The 23,018-nt window shown below is 36.3% G+C and overlaps 1 protein-coding gene across 1 annotated transcript; it reads left to right on the top strand.

Moving 5' to 3' along the window:
• The first annotated feature begins 1,632 nt into the window (after nucleotides 1-1,632).
• LOC109051109 (complement C3-like) lies at nucleotides 1,633-22,911 on the top strand. The gene is made up of 41 exons (XM_042717256.1): nucleotides 1,633-1,812; nucleotides 3,440-3,635; nucleotides 3,790-3,952; nucleotides 4,039-4,112; nucleotides 4,310-4,398; nucleotides 4,844-4,926; nucleotides 5,032-5,119; nucleotides 5,309-5,414; nucleotides 5,614-5,734; nucleotides 5,851-5,966; nucleotides 6,081-6,227; nucleotides 6,373-6,576; nucleotides 6,791-6,982; nucleotides 7,060-7,215; nucleotides 7,322-7,451; nucleotides 7,579-7,650; nucleotides 11,215-11,409; nucleotides 11,622-11,736; nucleotides 11,818-11,909; nucleotides 12,108-12,247; nucleotides 12,369-12,578; nucleotides 12,820-12,877; nucleotides 13,496-13,582; nucleotides 13,665-13,868; nucleotides 13,949-14,024; nucleotides 14,127-14,286; nucleotides 16,064-16,159; nucleotides 16,291-16,441; nucleotides 16,944-17,107; nucleotides 17,254-17,412; nucleotides 18,200-18,259; nucleotides 18,361-18,451; nucleotides 18,961-19,009; nucleotides 19,394-19,484; nucleotides 19,956-20,045; nucleotides 20,393-20,498; nucleotides 21,187-21,276; nucleotides 21,368-21,448; nucleotides 21,607-21,690; nucleotides 21,959-22,094; nucleotides 22,499-22,911. The coding sequence occupies exons 1-41, from the start codon at nucleotides 1,742-1,744 to the stop codon at nucleotides 22,635-22,637; spliced, it is 4,932 nt and encodes a 1,643-aa protein (XP_042573190.1). The 5' UTR covers nucleotides 1,633-1,741; the 3' UTR covers nucleotides 22,638-22,911.
• Nucleotides 22,912-23,018: the final 107 nt, after the last annotated feature.

Genomic DNA, 23,018 nt, shown 5'->3' with positions numbered 1-23,018 from the left:
TAGTTGGGTTCCTGAACCTTTACTTTTTGTTACTGCTGTACTGTGTAATATATATATATAAAAAATTGGTATTGTTGTTTGCAGATTGATAAAAATAATCACTGTATCACTCCTGATTCACTGATCGTATCCAGAGTCTTTTTTTCTTACTGAATATTGATACTAGAGCAAAACAAACAAGCAAGCACTGCTGAGCCATCAGTTATGAAAGACTCTTAAAATACATTAAAAAAGTTTTTTTTCAACAAATGACAAAATAAATCAACAGATCAACTCTGAACATCACAAAACACGCTACTAAAACTCAACACAAAAACAAAAATAAAAGCACATAGTAAGAATTCAAGAAAAGAAGTGGACGGGTCAGCGTCATTATTTATTCATGCCACAATGCATGCTGGGAGTCATGGATGAGTTTTGTCCTGTGCTGGTACCCAGCATGCACATGTGGGACTTTCAAGTCACAATCAAGTCTTCAAGTCACATCCCAAGTCGTCAAAGAGTTAAAGTTAATCAGATAATTAAGTGACTGATTAAATTATGATTGTGCATTAGTGATGAACAGCTGCTGTTAACAATCAACATCACTGAAGACCAGAGAAACACAAGAACTACAACTGACTTTAAGCACAGCCTTAGATGAAATCAACTAAAAAAAATAAAATAAATAAACTAAAAACACACACACGATGCCACCATATTTGTGGTCAAGGTTTGCTTTAGCTGGTCTCTTGACCATTTTAGTAATTCAAAGTAACTTGCTTTTAAGCAATTGTAATGTTGTTTCACAATAAACAGTTGTGCATTGTTGCAAGAGTGAAAGTTGATGCAGTCGTTCTGTCTTTCACAATCTTCCACTAAGCAGGTGTTTTGAAATTATGTAAAAATGTAAAACAAATTATCTTAAAATCTCTGTTAATTCTCAATAAAAACTTCTGTAGACCTCTAACAGAAATAAAGTCAGTCTGGTTAGTAATAAGTGAAGCTGGTGATGCTGTTTGTGTTGTTTAATCGTCCTCTGCCAAGATCTTCAGAGATTTAAAGTTTTTTATCTTCAGTTGATTTCATCTAAAGCTGTGGCTGCAGTCAGATGTTTTTCTGAGTTTCTGTTTGTCTCTTATTTTCTGTTCTTTTCTTTTCTTCAGTGATTCTGCTTGTTAATGGGCTTATTAAGGCTGAGATGACTCCATATTTAATATACACATATTTTGTGACTCGGATAAGATCCAGTGTGGTTTATTTCTTTGCTCTTGGCTGACATGTGGCATTGCTATGGGCTGCTTGTGGCCCAAATCTGGCGAACAGGAGCGGTCCGCCCAAGTGCCATCATTCCACGTTACATGTGGGCTAGATCATCATTCCCTATGTGCCAGATGTGGGCCAGATCTGAGCCGACAATATGTTGCTATCTGGGATGGGCACAAAACTTTTTTTCACAATATAAAATGTAAATAACTGATTAATTTATTTAGAAGCACATGATTCCATGCCAATGTGATGCTGCTGTGACGCTCTGACCCAGACAGAAAAAAGAGGAAAGAGAAGATGTCACAACTTTATCTAACAGTATAGTCCTCCGCTGAATCATAGCGCAGGTCCCTCCACCCATCTTACCCAATAACTGACTGCGAGGAAGAGGAGGAGAAGGAGGAAGATGATGGTGATGACGAGGGAGGATTAATATATTGTGAATTAGCATCTGGTACTTTAGTTAAGAGCCCGTCAGGGACAGACAGGCACGATGCGCGTGGACTCGCTGTGGCTGGCGGCTGTTGTCGTTTCATTACCGATCCTCTCTCTCTGCACTCCACTGTGAGTATAACAACACACACATCAGGACTGCACCCTGTAACACATACTGTAATTTAACATGTAATGTATAACCTTCTCTGACCTAATGCTTCGTTATTTTTTTTTTAATTTAAATATAAAACGGATGTATTTCTTAGCCAAACTTTATATTTTAAATATGCATGTGCACTCCATATGATTACAGATCTCAACTTTATAGGGAAAAGTTCTGGCGAAACTTTCTGAATAATAAATAATAACAAATAATAAATTATATCACTGATTCTTGAGAAGTGGGACAAAACAGGGTGCAAAAGTGGAAGAAAATAAAAAATTACTTGTACTCAGACAAATGAAACTACATTTATGTGTCTTATGTGTACTAAGCTACTGAGCTATGCTTTGATGCAACGTCCCAACTTTTTTCTTTTTTTTTTCTTTTTTTTATCAAAATGTGCTTTTTAGCTTGGACTATGTAATATATTTTTAACCATATCTTTAACAGAAAACGAGATGTTTTTAACATTTCAAAACAGTTTCATGTTAGCAGACTTACTTTTACATGTGACCACCAATTCCTCACCAAATCTAAAATATCATAATCAGATATTATCAAAATATTCATCTGACATCTGATGGTGGTGATGAAAACCTGAATTGGTAGTCATTTTAACTATTTAAAAAAAATCAATTACTGTATATCAATACACAAAAGCAACATGTCAGGTCACATATTTAGTATTTATACATTAACTGACAAATTAAACACTATTTTCTATTTAATGTAATTAAGAATGACTTGAAAACCACAAAAATATGATGACTTAACGTTGACTGTAAACTCCGTCAATGGCCCATCACCACCGTCAGACAGAAAATTTTGCAGTGGGGACTTCTGGCGTTTTTGACAAATTTGGCATTTCTTTCACAAAACAAATGTGAAGAGTTCATGTAGTAGCCATTTTGTTTTTCTGTTGATGCTAGATGCTAACAGAACCTGTTTCAGGAGAATAAAATTATCTAAATATTTCAAAGTGGGGACACAAATTTGAAACCTTATGAAACGCATGTGTCATTGAAAAACAACCTTGCTTTGATGTGAAATATATTATTACGTGTAATTTCATCATTATAAAACATTTTTTATACATTTTAAAGCATATGAATGATTGAACCCTTATCTGTGGACACTGATTTAGATATTTGATGTGAAATATATTTTTATGTTTTAATTCAATTATTTTTGTAGAGTTTAAATAAAGTATTTTAATTGTTATTATTTTTTGATATTTAATTATTTATTTTATTTTTTATTTAAATCAATATTGTAATATTAATACCAATGTTACTGTTATGCTACAATGTATTATCTAATTTTAACCTCAGTTTATTGCCATATATATATATATATCATTTATATTGCTTGTATGATAATTTACCGATAATGATCATTTACTGGAGTTTAAAAAAGAAATTTGCTACTAAGGTCTTTCCTTTAGAGCCCGGTGTGCTCTTCCAACCAAATCACTCAAAACACAATCAAATCTCATAAGTTCTCTCCTAAATGTAGTGCTGTATCCTTTGTAAAAGTGCTGTCTGTGAAATGAGGCCAAGACCCGTTCCTCCTAAATGAATGTGTTTTGCTCAGCTACATTCTCTCAGCGCCCAATATACTGAAGGTAGGGTCCCCAGAGAAAGTGTTTGTGGAGGCGCAGGACTATTCTGGAGCCAGTCTGAATGTTAAAATCTCAGTAAGAAGCCCTAAAGATAACAGCCGTGAAGTGACGAGTGCGTCGGTTACTCTGACACCCACCAAGAACTACCAGGATCTGGTCGAGATAGAGGTGAGGCGCTCCACTCACACCAATGTTTTGGGAGGAGGCTGTCAAAAATGTTTGAATGTTTTACTGTGAAATTTGACTATGTTAGCACAATGAGTGCTAGTTTGCTGTGTTTCAGCACGTTTTTCTCAGTTGTCTGTGTATGGCGTGTCTGTAGATATCCGGAAGTGAGTTTTCCTTTGAGAAAGGAGTGCAGCAATATGCCATCTTGCAAGCCCAGTTTCCACAGAAGCTGCTTGAGAAAAAGGTCATGGTGATCTTTCAGTCTGGAAACATAGTTTTACAGACCGACAAGACCATCTACACTCCAGACAGCACAGGTGTGCTAGTATTTGCTGCTCTGCATTTGTTTCCATCATAGTTCTCGCACCAAGATGATATCCTAATACTTGTCTTCTCCCTGTAGTTTATTACCGGGTGTTTTCACTGAGTCCAGGCATGACACAGCCTGCGGAAAATAGAGTCAGAGTGGAGATCTTGGTAAATATGTCCTCCAGCTGTGTGATAAAGTACAACAAGGTGTAAAACATGAGACCGCAAGATGCCCGATTTTTTTCTCTTTCTTGAGACTTTTGTACTCCATAGTATTATACTTTATGAATGTGAATGTGTTTAGCTGTTTTTGTTCACATTTTAATCCATATTTATAAATGATTTAACATCTTTAATGTTGGCAGACACCTGATGGCATCAGCCTTGAGAGCAAATCTGTTTATCCCGGTGAAGGAATAGTGTCAGGAACCTTCAGCCTGACGGATCCAGCTAGGTGAGGACGAGTGCCTGTGTGCTTTTATTTAAAATGTGTTACTTTTTAATGAAACATATTATTTAAACTAACATACACTTTAGTTAACTTGAGTTAACATGAAATAAAGTATGAAAAATTATTCAGATTAACATATTTTACCATTAGAAGAAGCTAATTTTAATCACACCAAATGTCTTTTTGTTTAACAAAATAAAATATGTAAAATGTGTTTAGAATATAATATAATATAAAATAATATCATACTCGTTAGCTTTCATTAAGACTGTGAAATGCCAAATGTCTGTTGTTTTACCAATAAAAAATAAATAAAATATGTATTGAATGTATACTTTCTTTGCTAGAAAATTAAGAAATTAAAAAAATTAGGAAAGCAAAGATAGAATACAAAGATCTTTCAATAAGACTGTGAAATGACAGATCTTTTCATCTGGTGTCCAAATAGCCCAGGCTTGTGGAAACTTGTGGCGTGGCACCAGAACAGCCCACAGAAGAACTTCTCCAGTGAGTTTGAGGTCAAAGAATACGGTAGGTGTCTCTGCGAGCTGTTACGAAATAACATTACACAAAGATAAACCTGTGACATCTGCAATACGCTGATATCAAGTCAGATTCTTCCTGTTCCTCCTGCAGTCCTGCCCAGCTTCGAGGTCACTTTGAGTCCACAGAAAGCCTTCTTCTACGTGAACGATGACAGTCTATCAGTTGATATTAAAGCCAAGTACAGTACATTTGTTGTATTATTGCTATATGCATGTTTCTAATAGCTTAAAAGGGTCATCAGATGCCCATTTTCCATAAGTTGATATCATTCTATCTTAATGAAAAGTCTATAGCATACTTTGGTTAAAACTACTCAATGGTAGTGTAAAACAACACGCTTTTATATGTGAGTGTGTATATCCTGAAGGTATCTGTTTGGGGAGACAGTCAGGGGTCATGGATTTGTTGTATTTGGTGTGGTGACTGAAGATAAAGGGAAGATAAGTATACCAGGCTCCTTACAGAGAGTGCAGGTACTATACATACACACACATAGCTATATGTATCTGTGAAAACACCAGAGTGATATCAGATTTTACAATTAATTGCCCCACTTACTGTATGAACCATTTTTTGAAACACATTTTTAAAAATGCAAAAGGAAGTGCAATTTGGCCCTCATGAACACCGTAAACCCACGATTTTATGTGTTCATTTTATGTTGAATGTCAGATCTTAGATGGAAGTGGAACAGCAGAGCTGAAAAGAAAACACATCCTGCAGACCTTCCCAAACATCATGCAGCTTGTCCGCAAGTCACTGTACATTGCAGTGAGTGTGTTAACCGAGTCTGGTAAGAACTACACAGAGTCTGGTGAACCTTTTTGTAGGACAACAAAATTAATACTTTTAGGCGTCAAAACATGTAATTCGCATGATTGCATTTCTGATTATTATCATATGTTTCAGGCAGTGAAATGGTGGAAGCACAAAAGAAAGGCATTCAGATTGTGACGTCACCGTACACCATCCACTTCAAAAAAACACCACACTTCTTCAAACCCGGAATGCCCTTCGATGTCTCGGTATGAAATTTTAACCAGGAACAAAAAACATTACTTACTGGAAACTTATTGGGAGTAACAAAAAAAAAAATGCTTACTGCATTCCATATTGTTTGGTCTGGGTTTTGCAAAAAGGTCTACATAACAAATCCTGACCAAACACCTGCTAAAAATGTGGAAGTGGAGGTTAATCCTGGAGGGGTCAAAAGTCAAACAAGAGACAACGGAATTGCGAAAGTTACTGTCAACACTCCGGGAGGATCTTCTACACTGGAGATTACTGTAAGACCTGCCATCTACACTGCTCTAATGTTCAGTCAGTTGCACTGGTGATCTAGTAGAAACTAGATCAGTTAACAGATGATAAACAAGCATTGACGCTTATTGTTCACATCACATTAGAAAACAATATGTTTATTCTTTCCAGGTAAAGACCAAAGATCCACAATTAAGTGACGAACAGCAGGCAGTGAAAAAGATGACAGCTCAGGCCTACAAGCCCAAAGGCGGCTCCAACAACTACCTGCACATCGGCATTAATGCTGCAGAGCTTCAGATCGGTGATCAAATGAAAGTCAGTCTGAACTTGGGAAGAAGTCCAAGAGTGATAGATCAAGATTTCACCTACATGGTGAGTGACAGTCATACCATGATTCAAGAGGAGAAGTTATTAAAGGATTAGTTCACCCCAAAATGAAAATTAGCCAATGTTTTACTCACCCTCAAGGCATCCTAGGTGTATATATCCTAGGTGTATCATTTTCATTTTTGGGTGAGCTAACCCTTTAAGTATGCAGTCTGTTCTTATGTGGTATTCAGTGTTTTTTCATCTGCCTCATTTTCAGATCTTAAGTAAAGGTCAGATCATTCAAGCAGACAGGTTTAAGCGAAGAGGACAATCTCTAGTGTCTCTGTCTCTGCCTGTAACTAAAGACATGTTGCCGTCCTTCCGCTTTGTGGCTTATTATCATGTGGGCTCGTCTGAGGTGGTGTCTGATTCAGTCTGGGTTGACGTGAAGGATACATGCATGGGAACGGTAATTCATCCCTGGTGACAAAACTCTGTGAATGAATCTTAGTTTGTAATGTTGATCGATGTTCTTTGATCTCTCAGCTTAAAGTGGAAGTTCAAGATCCAGTCAATGTTTATGAGCCCGGTGAAGACTTTAGCCTGAGAATAACAGGAGATCCTGGGGCTAAAGTTGGGTTGGTGGCTGTGGATAAAGGCGTCTATGTTCTGAACAACAAGAACAGGATAACTCAAACAAAGGTTTGTAGATCAGAATTGAATCTTACCATTGTAACTGAAAAGTGGTAAAATTTTCTTACCTGAATATATTGCCTTTTTCTCTTTGACTTGTGTCTTTCCCCAACAGATCTGGGATGTTGTTGAGTCACATGACATTGGCTGCACAGCAGGAAGTGGAAAAGACAGTATGCAAGTCTTCAGTGATGCCGGCCTGCTGTTTGAGTCCAGCTCTGCTGGAGGCACTGATGTCAGGACAAGTACTTGCAATTTTTATTTTATTTTTTTTCTGACATGTTCAAAAAGATCCATATACAGACTTTAATAACCTGATTTTTATAACCTGTCAAGTAATTAATCTCCACTATTGATGTTGTTCTTTTCCAGATGCTGAATGCCAATCTTCATCACGAAGAAAAAGACGAGATATAACCTCATGGGATCTCCTGCGTTCTCTATGTAAGAAAGATGCAAGCCATTTTTAAACAATTGTTCGATTGATCAATCAAGGTATATCTAAAAAGCAGTTATAGCAGGGCTGTAAACACCAATGACATTGACAAGTCCCCCCAATAATTATAAGTGGCCAAACTGTTCCTCCCAATATTTGAAATTCTTGCACTGATCTGTTGCACTCCGTTAGGCAGCGCTCCTGTTAGGTTGACAAAAACTTTTAAAAGTTATATCTTCAGCCTGCCTCTGTGGTCTAACAGCGCTCGTCAATGTCACAATAATTGAGCTGGCCAATCAAGAGAGAGATGAAAGTTGCTGTGTGAATTACCTGCATCCATGCATCTCTTTCTACAAAAAATTAAGCTGTGAGTTTAGTTACTTAAAAACAAAAATTTTACCTCTTTTTTGTGGAGTAATGTAATGTGGCGTTCCAGTATCAAAGATATTGTATTAACAGAAGTCTTTGTGTGTGAGTGTGTGTGTGCATGTGTCTTCATGGGCCTTCAGTAAGCAACTGTAAACTACATACCTTTACACATCTATCTTACACATCTCTGTAACAGCTAACGCAGCCATTTGCATATTATGCCGCACACAGGCTCTCAACGACAATGACAGCTGATCACCAATTTCAGCAGTAGACTAAATGGGGGTGGGTTAAATTCACAGTAAATTTCCCTACATGGATCAGTAAAAGTAATCCACCAATAGACGGTCACTATGAACATTCACGTCACTCTAAAATGACGACGCGTCCACAGCAGCAAAACTGTACAAATGTTGGACATCCACACACCACGCCACAGCATAATCTTTGAAATGGTGCACAAAACCGTTGTTAGCGAATTCAATTTAAGTAGTTTATTCTTCAGTTATTCCTCTTTTGTCTGCAACAATTGGCAACAAGGTCTGGTGTAGAGGGGTCGGCGACAGCGGCTTGGAAATTCCCAACTAAATGCTTGGCGCAGTGTTGCCAAATTGGGCTACTTTAACAGTGTTGCCGCGGGTTATTTTTCATGTCTGCTGGTTGAAGCGACCTCAGTGATGTGATATTTATCCCCTGGAATGTGAATTTTACCAGGAGAACCCCGCCAAAATGTGTATTTAACTCCTGGAACACGATTTTTAATGTGGGACACCTCGAAACGCGATTGAGTGGGTTTTATCAAGAAAACTTGGCAACCCTGGCTGGGGGAAGCACTGGGCACGTCGCTGGACCCAGAGGGCGTGCTGTCATGAAATGTCAAAATTTTATTGGCTGATGATTCTGTCGCTTATGCTCGTTACAAATCTACGGAGCCCCGCACATGGCATGCAGGAAAAATAACAGGCTAAATCGTGTGCACGATTTACTAATTCGTTCCCTCAATGTACTAAAACGTGCACACGATTACTATTGTGTTCCCTCGATTTACTATTTTGTTCACTCAATTTATAAATTGTGTGGACGATTTACTAATTTGTTCACTCGATTTGCTAAATCGTGCACACAATAGTAAATCGAGGGGACGCAATAGTAATCATGTGCACGTTTTAGTACATTGAGGGAACGAATTAGTAAATCGTGCGCACAATTTATTTATTTTTTCTTGCATGTCATGTGCGGGGCTCCGTACAAATCAGATGCGACGTCTTTAAACAAAAGGGAAGCACTATCTGTAGTACTGGCCCTGTTTTTATACAGTCTATGTGCTGACCACAGACTTTTTTTTATGTAGCATATTCCAGTTCAACCTCAATGAAACTAATCATAGGCCATTTTGTGGACATTACACAAATTAAAAATGATACCTAAATAATAATAATAATAATAATAATAATAATAATAATAATAATAATAATAATAATAATACAATTTTACACAATTTATTTTTTATAGGGCAAGCAGAGAAGGCCAACCACTGATTAATATAGCTTTTTATATATACACTGCCATTCAAAATCAGTTTTTTTTTTTTTTTTTACTGGAGTCTCTTATGCTCCTCAAGGCTGTATTTATTTGATCAAAAATACAGAAAAAAATAAGTAATATTGTGAAATATTAAATTTTGGTTTCCTTTGTAAATATATTTTAAAATACAATTTATTTCTGATGCAGTGCTGAATTTTCAGCATAATACTTCAGTCTTCAGTGTCACAAGATCCTTCAGAAATCATTCTAATATGCTGATTTATTAACAATACTGAAAATGTCATGCTGCTTAATTTTTTTTTTTATTTTTTATATATATTCTTTGATGAATAACGGGGTAAAAAGAATAGCATTTATTCAAAATAATAATCTTTTCTAACAATATACGTATTTATATAGATTTTAATCCATTTAACACAACATTGCTAAATAAAAAAAAGAAGAAAGAAACAATTTACTGACCCCAAACTTTTGAATAGTAGTGTATATTGTAACACAAAACTTCTGTTTTGAATTATTACTCTTCTTTTTATCAATGAATCCTGAAAAAAAAAAAAGTATCACAAGTCCCAAACAAAAATATGAAGCAGCACAACTGTTTCCAACATTAATTGTAAACTAGCATATTAGAATGATTTCTAAAGGGAGACTGGAGTAATAATGCTGAAAATTCACCTTTGTTTCACATGAATAAATTATATTTTAAATTATATTAAAATATAAAACTGTTATTTGTAATTGCAATAATATTTCACAAAAAAAATATTTTTTCTGTATTTTTGATTAAATAAATTCAGCCTTGATTAAAGAAACTTCTTTAAAAATCATAAAAAAAACTTACTGATCCCAAAATATGAATGGCAGTGTATATATATATATATATATATATATATATATATATATATATATATATATATATATATATATATGATAAATATCTCTGATAAACACCTCTGATGAATCACAGATGAGCTGTTTGGTATAACAGGAAAATGTGGGTATCATTTGATCAGCACTGTATTAAGATAATTTGACACAAATTTGAGGATGGCCCGAAGAAAGATTTAGGATGAGTTTGAGGAACTTGGCATGTCGAGGGATGCAAGTGCAACTCTGAGCTGCTGATGGCACTGCTGAGCATTTGAGATAGAGACCTTAATTTTGGCCTGATAGATGTTGGACCCACCTACAATTAGTGTGCAATTAGTGTACAATTTCACTACTTTCTCACTTACAGTTCTAAAGGTTTATGATTCATGGCCTACCAGCCAAAGAAAATGCCAAGAAAACTAACAGAGGCAATAGGTGTATTGCTTCTGAAGTATTCACATGCACATTAACACCGATATAAAAATGTGAAGAAAAAAAACCTTTTTGTTTTCTTAGCTTTTCTGCAGGGCTGGATTTTTCTTGGATTTTGTCAGGTCCACTAGTAGATGCCCAACCAGTTATTGAAGCCACCTGTCCACAGGCCTGTCCTAATAGCTACTTTATGTTGGCTTATATATTGCCCCTGAAATAACCGTGATGAACAATATTATTGTCATTTTAAGACCATTTTATGCCACTGACTATATGGTGATAATATCTATTCAGACTGTCAGTCAGTACAGTGGGTGCAGCAAGAGACTGTAATCTTTTATGTAATCTACTTCCAGCGAACAAATACTCTGGCATTGAGAGAGAATGCTGTTTGGATGGACTGAAGAATATGGAGGATTTGAGCATCACCTGTCAGTATCGGGCATCTTTCATTGTGGATGGAGAGGAGTGCAGACAGGCTTTCCTGCACTGCTGCAATGTGATGGCCGACAATCGCGAAAAATCAGCTGAAGAACAGATTCTAGCCCGCAGTAAGAGCATTTTCCAATAATAGTCTATAAATTTCAATTTAAACTAGCTCTTGCAAATCTGCTTGAAGTCAGATCGTGCTTCAGGTGTTTCTTGAGCAGGATAATTTACCCCAGAGATTTCACAAGTTTTGGTTCTACAATTGCAGAAAATACTTTGTAAAAAGTGTTGGTTGTGTTTTGCGTAAATATATCAACCACTCTTTCACCCTCAGGTGAAAGCGAGGAGTTTGTCAACTCCGATGACATTGTGACACGTTCACTCTTCCCTGAAAGTTGGCTTTGGGAGGAACTGAAGTTGCCAAAATGTTCCTCAATGAACCGCCAGTGGTGAGTTTGACCTGCAGTTTCCAACAGTCATTGCTCAGCCAGTGATGTTCCTGTTTTAGTAAAAGATGATCTCTTTATTAGTCAAACAACCACCTTACCCAGGGATGGACTCAAGCTGAAAGACTCCATAACAACCTGGGAAATCACAGCCATCAGCTTGTCCAGCACTCATGGTACAGACTCTTGTTGTAAACACAATTTGTGCACAAATGGAATATTCACAGCCATTTCCAATCTTGTGTATTGCATTTGTGGCATGCTGTTGATTACCCCAGACAATAATTTAATTGTGTGTTTTCTTTATACTCTTCGGTCTCACTGGACCGCAATACTTGCTTTCTATAAGAAGTTGCTTTCTTTTTTCTACAAAGGTATCTGTGTGGCAGATGTCCATGAGATGACAGTGGTGAAGAACTTCTTTATTGACCTAAAGCTGCCATATTCAGCCGTGCGCAACGAGCAAATTGAAATCAAGGCCATTATCCACAACTTGTACAGCAGAAAAGTAAAGGTCAGATTGGAAGAATGATTTACCATCACACAGGCCCTCAGCATGATGACAGAATTAGCTTTGGCCAGTATCAGGCTTCAATTGTTCATAAGGAATATGTGAGTTTCATTTCTTCTTGTAGGTACGTGTGGAACTGATGGAAACCAAAGACATCTGCAGCCCAGCTAGCAAGAGAGGAAAGTTCAATACCATTGTGACAGTAGATGCTAAATCATCATATTCTGTACCTTTTGTCATCGTCCCATTAGCTTTGGGACGCCACGCCATTGTAGTGAAGGCAGCCGCTGCAGGACGTGGCAGTGATGGCGTGAAGAAAGATCTCCTAGTGGTGGTAAGAAAATGAGGCCTTTTTGATCAAATAACAAGACAGTTCATTGCAGAGTGTAGGTTTAGCATAATGTAAACAGTTCCCAAAAGATGACATAAAGAAATTAACCTTCAGCTTTCCTCAAAGTTTAAAGACAGCAAACCATGCAACCGTGCTAATTTCTAAGAATTCACATATGAATCTGAATTATATAGCACACACCCTTTGTTCTCTCTCTCACTCATTCTTCACTTCATTTCTTTAGTCTGAAGGCGTTTTGACCAAACTTAATGAAAATCTACAATTCAGTCCTTCTAAGAAAGGTAAGGGGATTCCAACAAAACCTCTGCATGGGCATTTTACTTAATATTTTGGAGTTGTTAGAAGTGTTTTCTTATCATTCAGTGTTTTATGAATATTGCAAGTTTTATGATTTTTGTCTTGAGCCCTGGTAAATTTCTGACCCTGCTGTTAAAGGGTTAGTTCACTCAAAAATGCAAAGTCTGTCATTATTTAAGAGAAGATTTGGTGAATAAAGTTGGTATTTTTCTTTTCATATGCACAAAAAGTATTATCATAGCTTCATAAAAATTAAGGTTGAACCACTGATGTGACATGAACTATTTAATCTATGTCCTTACTACATTTCTGGGCCTTGACCGTGGCAGTAACCTTGCTGTCTGTGGGAGGGTCAGAGAGCTCTCGGATTTCATCAAAAATATCTTAATTTGTGTTCTGAAGATGAATGAAGGTCTTACAGGTTTGGAAGGACATGAGAGTGAGTAATTAATGACAGAATTTGCATTTTTGGGTGAACCTCATTGTCTCTCCTGGCCTCAATCAGATACTAAATAAAAGCCACACCAGTCATTGAAATGTATGTCCTGCATGCACAAATAAGAGTGAAGTGTGACTGTACAGTTCTTGTCTTTCTGGAACAGGTGGTGAACATGTGGAGGTTATCAAGAGCCTTATACTGAGGGACCAGGCGCCCAACACACCTGCGAACACATATGTATCCGCAATAGGTGACTCCTCTAACAACTGCTGTAAGTTTGTAAAATAAAAATAGGCCTTGTTTTTACCAATATGTCAATCTCTTGTGCACAGGAGATACAATCAGTATAACAATAGAGAAGGCCATTAGCGGTCAGGCCATGGGTTCCTTGATTATCCTGCCTGGTGGCTGTGGGGAGCAGAACATGGCTAGCCTAACGATGCCTGTCATTGCAACGCATTACTTGGACAAAACTAATCAGTGGCACACCGTGAAGGCTGGTCTTAGGCAGACAGCTGCTATGTACATCACGAGAGGTAAACTAAACACTCCAAAGTCAACTTTCCTGCTCCTAAACATTTGTTTCATATAGTATGCCCCTTGTCTTGATGAACAGGTTACAATCAACAGCTGGCATATCGTAAAAGTGACGGGTCCTATGCTGCATATATTAGCCGTCCAAGCAGCACCTGGTAACTAATATATTTCTCAATATTTCTGCTTGGTCAATAAAAACTGTTACTCAAGAATCTCACCATAATTAAGACTCAAGTTTGGTTTTCTTTCTCCTAAAGGTTGACAGCATATGTTGCTAAAATATTTGCCATGGCCAGTAACATTGTAAACATAGACCGCAATGTGATCTGCTCTGCTCTCAAGTGGCTCATAATGAACAAGCAGTTACCTGACGGTGTTTTCAGAGAAGATGCCCCAGTAATTTCTGGATGGATGACTGTAAGTGAGAACTGTTTTAAAAGACTATAACACAAGTGATAGTTCACCCCAAAATGAAATTTGCTCATCTTTTACTCACCTTCATGTCGTTCTTAACCTGTACAACTTTCCTTCTGCATTGGAGCATTAATGGAAAAATTCATGTCAAAAACGTAGTCTGTACAGCTTATGCATTGCTGTATGTTCCAAGTCCTCTTAATCCAATAAGAGATTTAAGGAACAACTGTAAATGTCAGAACATCATGGCATTTTGATGAAGCAACTTTGAACCTATAAGCTACTCTTATATATGTGGGGAACATTAATAAACAAGCAATTTTTTTTTTTTGCTCAAACATGTCCCTACATTGCTATTGCCAATGACCATCAAACATGTCCCTACATTGCTATTGCCAATGACCAAATAATCCCACCACAAAATATTCATTTTTTGAACCCTTCCCAGCAGGCATACAATGTCATAAGACGTTGATATTCCGTAAAATTGCTCAAAGCTCGCGTTTGAATCATCAGTGGCAAATTCTTATGAAAACATGGCTGTGAGTCATAAAAGCTGGCATTGTAGGCTTCTCTCCCAGGTCTTCTGTAAAATGCACTGCACACATCTGAATATTTGGTTTGAACTGTTCTGGAACAGTGTTGTAAATACAACTTAACCACTGATTTCTAGTTGTGTCCTCTTTTGGAAGGCCAAACAAAGTATTTTCACTTTCACAAAGAAACACAAAATGTCTTCACGACAACAATACTACAGAGAAAATCAAAGTTTGCTAGTTAATTTATTTTTGTTTTCATTTGGGCGCCATTATGCAAATCTTCCCAAACAGTGACATAGACATGTGGGGTGTGTTTAAACAAGGCATTTTAGGAGGGTGTGGACGAGTCTTAACTTTTAAATAGAATATCTCTTTGGGTTTGAGACTGTAGTCTTTGCAACTTTAGGGATCTTATCTGTTCATGAACAGCTTGTAACACTCCAAAGGCAAAGGAAAACTTGAAATCACATGACCCCTTCAATTTGATGTCCAGTACCGACATCAGCTGATATTTGCTGTTTTTAGGTTGTGTAACCAAAATCCAATGTTAAATCAACATCAAATTGGCGTCAAATACTGGTCAATTTATTTTTTGTTTTTTTCTCAACTAAAATGCAATGTCTGTCCATCGTTAATCTGATGTTATGTTGATGTTAATGTTATGTTATGCGTTTGCGTGGTTCAGACAAACAGAATGAGTGTTTTCTTAGCAGATTAAGTTAGAATATGAAGAAAGCATTAAAAAAACAGCGCTGAATGTGACAAAATAGCATGAATGAAATATTGTAATTAAGATGATTAAATAAACATGCAGTGCTATTGAACCAGCTAGCAAACAGACCAAACTAAGTAAGTCCTGTCCAAACAGCCTCTTTTTATGGCTTATTTTAGGATTGAATTGAATTGAAGAGTTGTACTGAAACTGGCTGTCATGAGTAGATGCCACTTGTCCAACTGTTTTGTTACTCCACAAGTAACAAAACAGTTACTCCATAAGTTTTGAGTCTCCACACACACAGAAGTCTCTGCCGAACATTAGAAAGTAAGCTTGTTAGCTTTTAGGTGTTCAGTTTTGGATTTTGGTGTTGGGGTGTTTAGTTGGTGAAATTCTATATTGCTCCATTTCTCATTGACATGACTGGATTTCACTCTCAAAATTTTACAGAGCAATGGTAAATGTGACCATATCTTTACTTGCACCTTTAATTGTTTCTAATATCACAATTTATCACTGTGCACAGGGGAACGTACATGGGCAAAATTCACAAGCATCCATGACGGCTTTTGTGCTCATTGCCCTGCAGGAGGGGAGAGGCATTTGTGCCGGCCTAATCTCAGTAGGTCTTGTTAGTCTTTGAGTTAAAATGCAACCCTTGATAAAGCTAACATATTTCTCAATTTGTTTATTTTTTCTTTATGCCACTTCATGTAATTTGTTACCTCCAATCAACTTTTTTTTTTTCTTTAGAGTCTTGACAGTAGCATAAATAAAGCCACCATGTACCTCAGATCTCAGTTTCATGGTCTGACAAATCCTTACGCAGTGGCAATGACATCTTATGCTCTTGCAAATGGAAATGCACTTGACAAACAAATCCTATTGAGAAAAGCCTCTGGAGGTAAAGATAAAGCCATTTCTGTTGAATTCATGTGAACAGTTAATTTAACCTGTTCTGAAAACAATTTATTTATGCTTAATTGCCCCCACATGATTGTAAAGCGCTTTGGATTTACAACAATACACAATAAAGTGCTATATAAATGCATCATTCATTCATTCATTCTTTCAAATGTCAGTGCTGCACCCATTTCACCATTACAGCATTAGTATTTCTTGTTGTACTTGCCTAATTGATTAAGATGCATAACAACATAACATTTACAGTACATTATGTTCAAAGCAATAAAGACAAAGATACAATCTTATAATGGAATGAATGATGACTGGCAAAAAAAAGAAAAAAAATCAACAATGACGACACAATATAAAACTAAAAGTCAAAAAGTATAAAATCTGATTCACATTTGCTCTCCATAAACAAAAAGGTTATATGCTTTGAAACAATCTGTATGTTGAAAAGCGCTTTACAAATAAAATTTAATTGAATTATTCCCAAACAGATGGAAGTCATTGGCCTGTCCCTGGAAGCAGCAGCTTTACTTTAGAGGCTTCGGCCTATGCACTTTTGGCTCTCATAAAAGCTCAAGACTTTCAGAATGCAGCTCCCATCGTAAACTGGCTCAACAACCAGAGGCAGTATAATGGAGGATATGGCACAACTCAGGTTTGTATTCTACATCCAGCATGCACATCTACATTGCATATCTGTCCACATGTTCAATATGCAACATTTAAGAAAAGATGATAAACAATTTAAGATCAAACAGGGGAAGCCTACACATCCATTCAAACTTGTCTCCTCCATCCCAGGCCACCATCATGGTGTTTCAGGCCGTAGCAGAGTACAGGATTCAAGTGAAAGACAAAAGGCAGTTAGACCTGGAGATGACGATCCGAGTGGACGGCAGTCGGCAGCCGATTGTGTGGAACTTCAACAAAGACAACTCTTATCTCGCACAAACAGAAAAGGTGAGTTTGTGCCGAAAGTAAGTATTCACTTAAACATGGTCAGTTATCTCTTAAGTGAACATCAACAGTTAATAAGTACAGTTGGTTATGTCTTAAGAGAACTAGGGGTGTGAACCTACACTGGTCTCACGGTTCGGTTCAATTACGATTATCATGTCATCGATTCAGTTCAATTCGATATCATGATGCATTGATGATGCACTGCATCCCCAATTTTTAATTTTACTTCATACGTACACGATTTTGTAAATAATTAGCGTGTCTTTTCCAGGTCGTGCTTACCAAGTTGTTCATAAAAGCCAAAATGTGCACAGATGTCGGCTTTAAAGTAGTTGGAGCATTTTTAATTACTCGCACTCGCCTCCCTCCACCATTGTATGCTACCGTGAGAAATCATGTATGTGACAAATGACATCAGAAAAGCATTAGTACGTTATAATCGGTTATGGTATATTACTGAACCAATAGCGAATCGTCCATGTCTGCATCGCGATGCATCGTAGAAATTATTAATTTCGACATCCCTAAAGAGAATATCAACAGTTGATAAGCACGAATGTGTTTAATTACAGTGGATTGGTGTATTAGGTCTTAAAGTGACCACAGCCTAATATACCTGCTTCTGTCTGTTTCATTAGTAAATCAAACAAGGAATTTTGCACCCACATATTTGTTGAATGTGCAAATGTCAAAAGGCTAAAAGAGTCTCTATGACATAAAGCCTAAACGATCATCAGTGATCCTAAGCAGACGCTACAATTGTTATTATTATTTATTTTATCAACAGATTCCATCCAACAGGCAAATCACTATCAGTGCCAAGGGTTCTGGAGAGGCCTCTGTAACTGTGAGTGACTGAAGAAAGCAATAATCAGAGATAAATCTGACCTTACATCAGACCGTAGATACTGTCTTTAATTGTGTTTTGTGTTGTCTTCTCCTCTGCAGGTTGTGACTGAGTACTATGTAAAACCAAAAGAAAGCAAAACTACTTGCAAGAACTTTGAGCTTGCTTTGACTTTTGAAAGGGCTAATGAAGGTTAATAATTTCATGCTGCTCTGTCACTGTTGTCATTTGGTGTTTATGTTTTGCATAAAAAGTAAAATGAAGCCCTTTTGCTTACAGTGCAAAATGTTGCAATATTCTTTTATATTTAATGTTTTATTGTTTTTTATTCAACAAACAACATCCATTCAAACAAACCAAACAGGGAAGGGGGAAATTGGCTTCATTTTCTTGATGCAAAACAAAATATAATATCTATCTATCTATCTATCTATCTATCTATCTATCTATCTATCTATCTATCTATCTATCTACTGTGTGTGTGTGTGTGTGTGTGTGTGTGTGTGTGTGTGTGTGTGTGTGTGTGTGTGTGTGTGTGTGTGTAATGAAACAAAAGTTTGGGTTGAAAGGGTTGAAAATGCATTACATGTTTTGTAATAATTACCCATTAATATCTTGTGTACATTCACATTTGTTCATTTGGCACATGAATTATAAAAATTACGGAAAGTAACAGAAAATGTGCCTTTCTTTTTTTTTAGTAAAATATCAAGGAGCAACGGAGAGTTACAAACTCATTATCAATACCAGGTGTGCAAATACGTGCCATTTTCATCATGTTTCTGCCCTAATCAACTGAATATCAAAGTTAAAACTTTCAAATTTCAGTTCTACAAAATGGTATCTTGGTACAGTGAATAATCCTTGAAAATTATGACATGTATTAGTATGTTTAGTTTAACCAACATTGTGCCCTCTCCAAGGTTTTATCAAGAGTTACAGTACTTTTAAGATCTTTACTCTGTTCTGTTGCATCTGCTATATATATATATATATATATATATATATATATATATATATATATATATATATATATATATATATATATATATATATACATTATAAAAGTATTCTCACCTGCACCAGTATGATCAAATGGAAAGAAAGCTCACATTTGCTTTGATGACTCCACAGATATCTGTCTGCTGACAGAGACGCCACCATGTCTATATTGGACATATCATTACTGACAGGATTTGTTGTGGATGAGAATGATCTTAAGGCGGTATATATCACATTTCTATTATTCACATTTGCTTTTGACAAAATGAAGTTAAGAACTTCAGGGGCTTTTAATTGTTATGTGCATATAGTGTTAGTCCCAACAAACTGCATTTTTTTTCCACTACAAAAAAGTGTAGAAACACAGACTCTATGAACGCCAACTGTGCAAACTGTGGTAGTAGCAAACTCTTTTTGTTATTAAATAACTTTCAATCACAACTATGTTGTATTATAATAACTATGTTCTATTATAATACTGTATATTATAACTATAGCAAGAACAACATTTTAGTATATTAGAACATACCATTAGTGCGAAGGTGGGTTGTATTAATATTGCTTTTTTTTCTGACATTCTGGGTGTAATTTTTTGCTTGATTTTCTCACAAATTCCATACTCTGTGCTCCACTGGATGTTACAGTGGCCACATTGTCAAAATTTCCAATACTAACTTATTGTTTCTTTTTGTAGCTGTCAACTGGACATGACAGGATGATTCAGAAATTTGAGATGAACAAGCAGCTTTCAGAGCGAGGATCCCTCATCCTCTACCTGGACAAGGTCTCTGTGTCAGTTTTATATTGAAAACACTAATATAAAAGAGTTGTAATGTAAAAAAAATAAGAATAAAAAATGGTGCCATGATGTCATCATTACCAAAGGCTTAGTGAGGCTATCATCAAGAGCACAGGACTTATAGTCCTAACTACTACAATTAGTCATTACTGTGAGAATGACTACACGAATTCTATTAATATTATATGTTAATATTAAAATGATTTGGGGTAACACAAGTACATCTGCAAGTGCACACACACGCACACACACACACACACACACACACACACACACACACACCTGCATGCTTACTATAAGGTTTCTGCTTTCTGCACTTCCACTCTCTGCAGATTTCTCATACCAGGCAAGATAGGATTTCATTCCGGCTGCACAGAATAATGAATGGAGGCTTCCTTCAACCAGCAGCAGTCACTGTATATGAATACTACTCTTTAGGTATGAAGCTGATGTGCATGCAAACATGTGATACTGGTTAAGCAATAACACTTGCGTTTTTGGTCTGACAATGTGACAGGCAAAGCATATTTTTTAAAAAAGAGATACTATAGACTTACATTGAATGAGGAACATGAGATCTGGGAGTGGCTTCTTTTTGATTTGGGCAAGTAAAGAAAATAATAACCTACATGCAGATCACACTTTTGGTTTCAGTTATAATGAAATGGAAAAACCATTACCGTTTAAATCGTCATTGTGGAGGTCACCCTTGTGTCTGTTTGTTTGGTACTCTTCTTATGCGAGTAGAATTACATTTAAAATTGTCTTGTTTTGCCATTTGAAACCACCATGTCACTAAACATTTCTTTCTTCACTGTGCTCTTCACAGAGCGCCCTTATTTACACGTTTTCCCCATTCGCTATGGTATTATCATCCAATAAAGTTGTTGCAAAAAGTATTCCAGAGTAAATCTATTAAAACAAACATAGCTACTGGATCATTGTTTAAAAAAAAAATGTAAACAAATTTATAACACATTCTAAAAAAAAAAAAAAAAAAAATTCAATGAGCCACTGACACAATTATATTTGACTTGTTTTGACATTATTTTCACAGCTGACTAATATTGCTGATGCTGCAGGACAATGAACATTTATGTGACCCATGTCATTCTTTCATGTTTAGAAAATCGCTGTGTGAGGTTTTATCATCCAACCAGGAAGGAAGGAGCTTTTCAGAAAATCTGTAAGAACGATGTCTGTCAGTGTGCTGAAGGTAGCGTGTTTCAGTGTAATAATAATTACAAAATTCAAAGTAATACTGTTAATCTACAACATGTTAATTGTTCTTTCCATTGCTGAAACAGAAAACTGCAGCCTTCAAAAGAAGGAGAAAATTCTTGAGGCTCACCGTAATAAGAAAGCCTGTGATCCTAAAATAAATTACGGTAATTTATTTTGTGTGTGCATGTTTCAGTGCAGTGAGTGAGTTTTATATATATATATATATATATATATATATATATATATATATATATATATATATATATATATAGTTAATGTGGTGATCAGTAAGAACTTACATCAATCTAAATCTTTTTTACAGTTTATAAAGCTGTTGTTTTGAGAGAACGTGAGGATGCATTAACACTCTATTACGATGTGAGGATTGAACTTGCCCTCAAAACAGGTATAACTCCTCACTCCAACCACAGTGTGTAAACATTTGTGAATTCTGTCATTTTAATGTTCAGCAGTAAGATGCAAAGTGATTTACAGATGTTCTTCTGATAAATATATAAGTTTAATCCGTACAAATCAAGCTACTCACGTCTGGTCTTAATGGTCTTTATTTTACCAGACACTGGTGATTTTTTTGCCATGTTGTGTCAGTGATAACTCAGAGGAAGAGAGAGAAAATCAAACATGTCACATGTCATAAACGTGAATTTGTGTAGGTCCAGAAATCAACGTGGAGGGGGAGCAGCGTACCTTCGCGTTACAGATCTCTTGCAAAGAAGCTTTGAATCTGAAGCCAGGTGAGAGCTATCTGATCATGGGCCAGGCTGATGATGTCCAACTAGAGGGCAGAATGTAAGTACATTTGACCTCTGATCCAAAGTGTGTGTGCCCTGACCTATGAATGTGCATCTGTATTAATAACAGAGCTTGAAATATGAAATACTTTTCGAATGGTCAAATGTATACAAACCATTTCTTTTAAGTAAAATTGTATACATGCTGGTATGGAAATTTTCAGAAATTTTACAAGGACATTGAATTAAACATATTTTTTTTAAGTAGAAAGTCAGAAGTAGTATTTTCTTGTAAAACATACACCATCAACCTATTTATTATTTTACAACTTGAATCATTCTTACCAGTGCTGCAAAGAGGATAAAACTGACTTTTGCGAATTCCACATTCTACAATAAACCTTTTTTGGCCATTTTGATGTAAGCCCTTCTTTAACATGCTCTTCCTCTGATGTCTCCCAGCGGTCAGTATGCTCTGGGCGAGAGGACATGGTTGGAGTTCTGGCCCAGTTTGGAGGAGAGCAAGACTAGCGCTGAACTGAAAGAAAAATACAACGGCATGTTGAGTCTCCAGCAGGATCTGCGCTTCGGCTGCAGCTAATGAGTCAAATGCCAGACTATAGCTTTGAGATGCTCAGTGACTAAATTAAACATTATAAAACAGAGAATCAGTATAGCTTCATTTTCAACTTTAAATGTATGTTAAATATGAGTTGTGAGTTCATTTTGACTGTTGCTTTTTTCCCGCAATTATCCTGTTATTCATCAATGAATTAATGTATACTTAAGCATGACTTGCTTACACCACTATTCTTAAGGTGTTGAGACACATGTATGTCTAAGCAAATTTCCATAATAAATATGGTTAAGCAAGATCCTCTGTTCTGATCATCCCCTTATTCACTATTCCAAAAAAAAAAAATTGAAATTTATGATGGATGGCGATATACAATTTTAAATTTTTTTGTTTTTGTTTTAACTC

The sequence above is a fragment of the Cyprinus carpio genome, chromosome B1, assembly GCF_018340385.1.
Source record: "Cyprinus carpio isolate SPL01 chromosome B1, ASM1834038v1, whole genome shotgun sequence".
Classification (NCBI taxonomy): Eukaryota; Metazoa; Chordata; class Actinopteri; order Cypriniformes; family Cyprinidae; genus Cyprinus; species Cyprinus carpio.
Note: the sequence above shows the minus strand (reverse complement) of the source record. Positions and strands in the feature narration are given on the sequence as shown.

Coding starts and splice junctions, on each gene's coding strand:
- LOC109051109 (XM_042717256.1), top strand. CDS start 1,742: ATGCGCGTGGACTCGCTGTGGCTGGCGGCTGTTGTCGTTTCATTACCG. Junction 4,399..4,843: donor AGCCTGACGGATCCAGCTAG/GTGAGGACGAGT, acceptor GTGTCCAAATAG/CCCAGGCTTGTGGAAACTTG. Junction 5,735..5,850: donor GAGTGTGTTAACCGAGTCTG/GTAAGAACTACA, acceptor CATATGTTTCAG/GCAGTGAAATGGTGGAAGCA.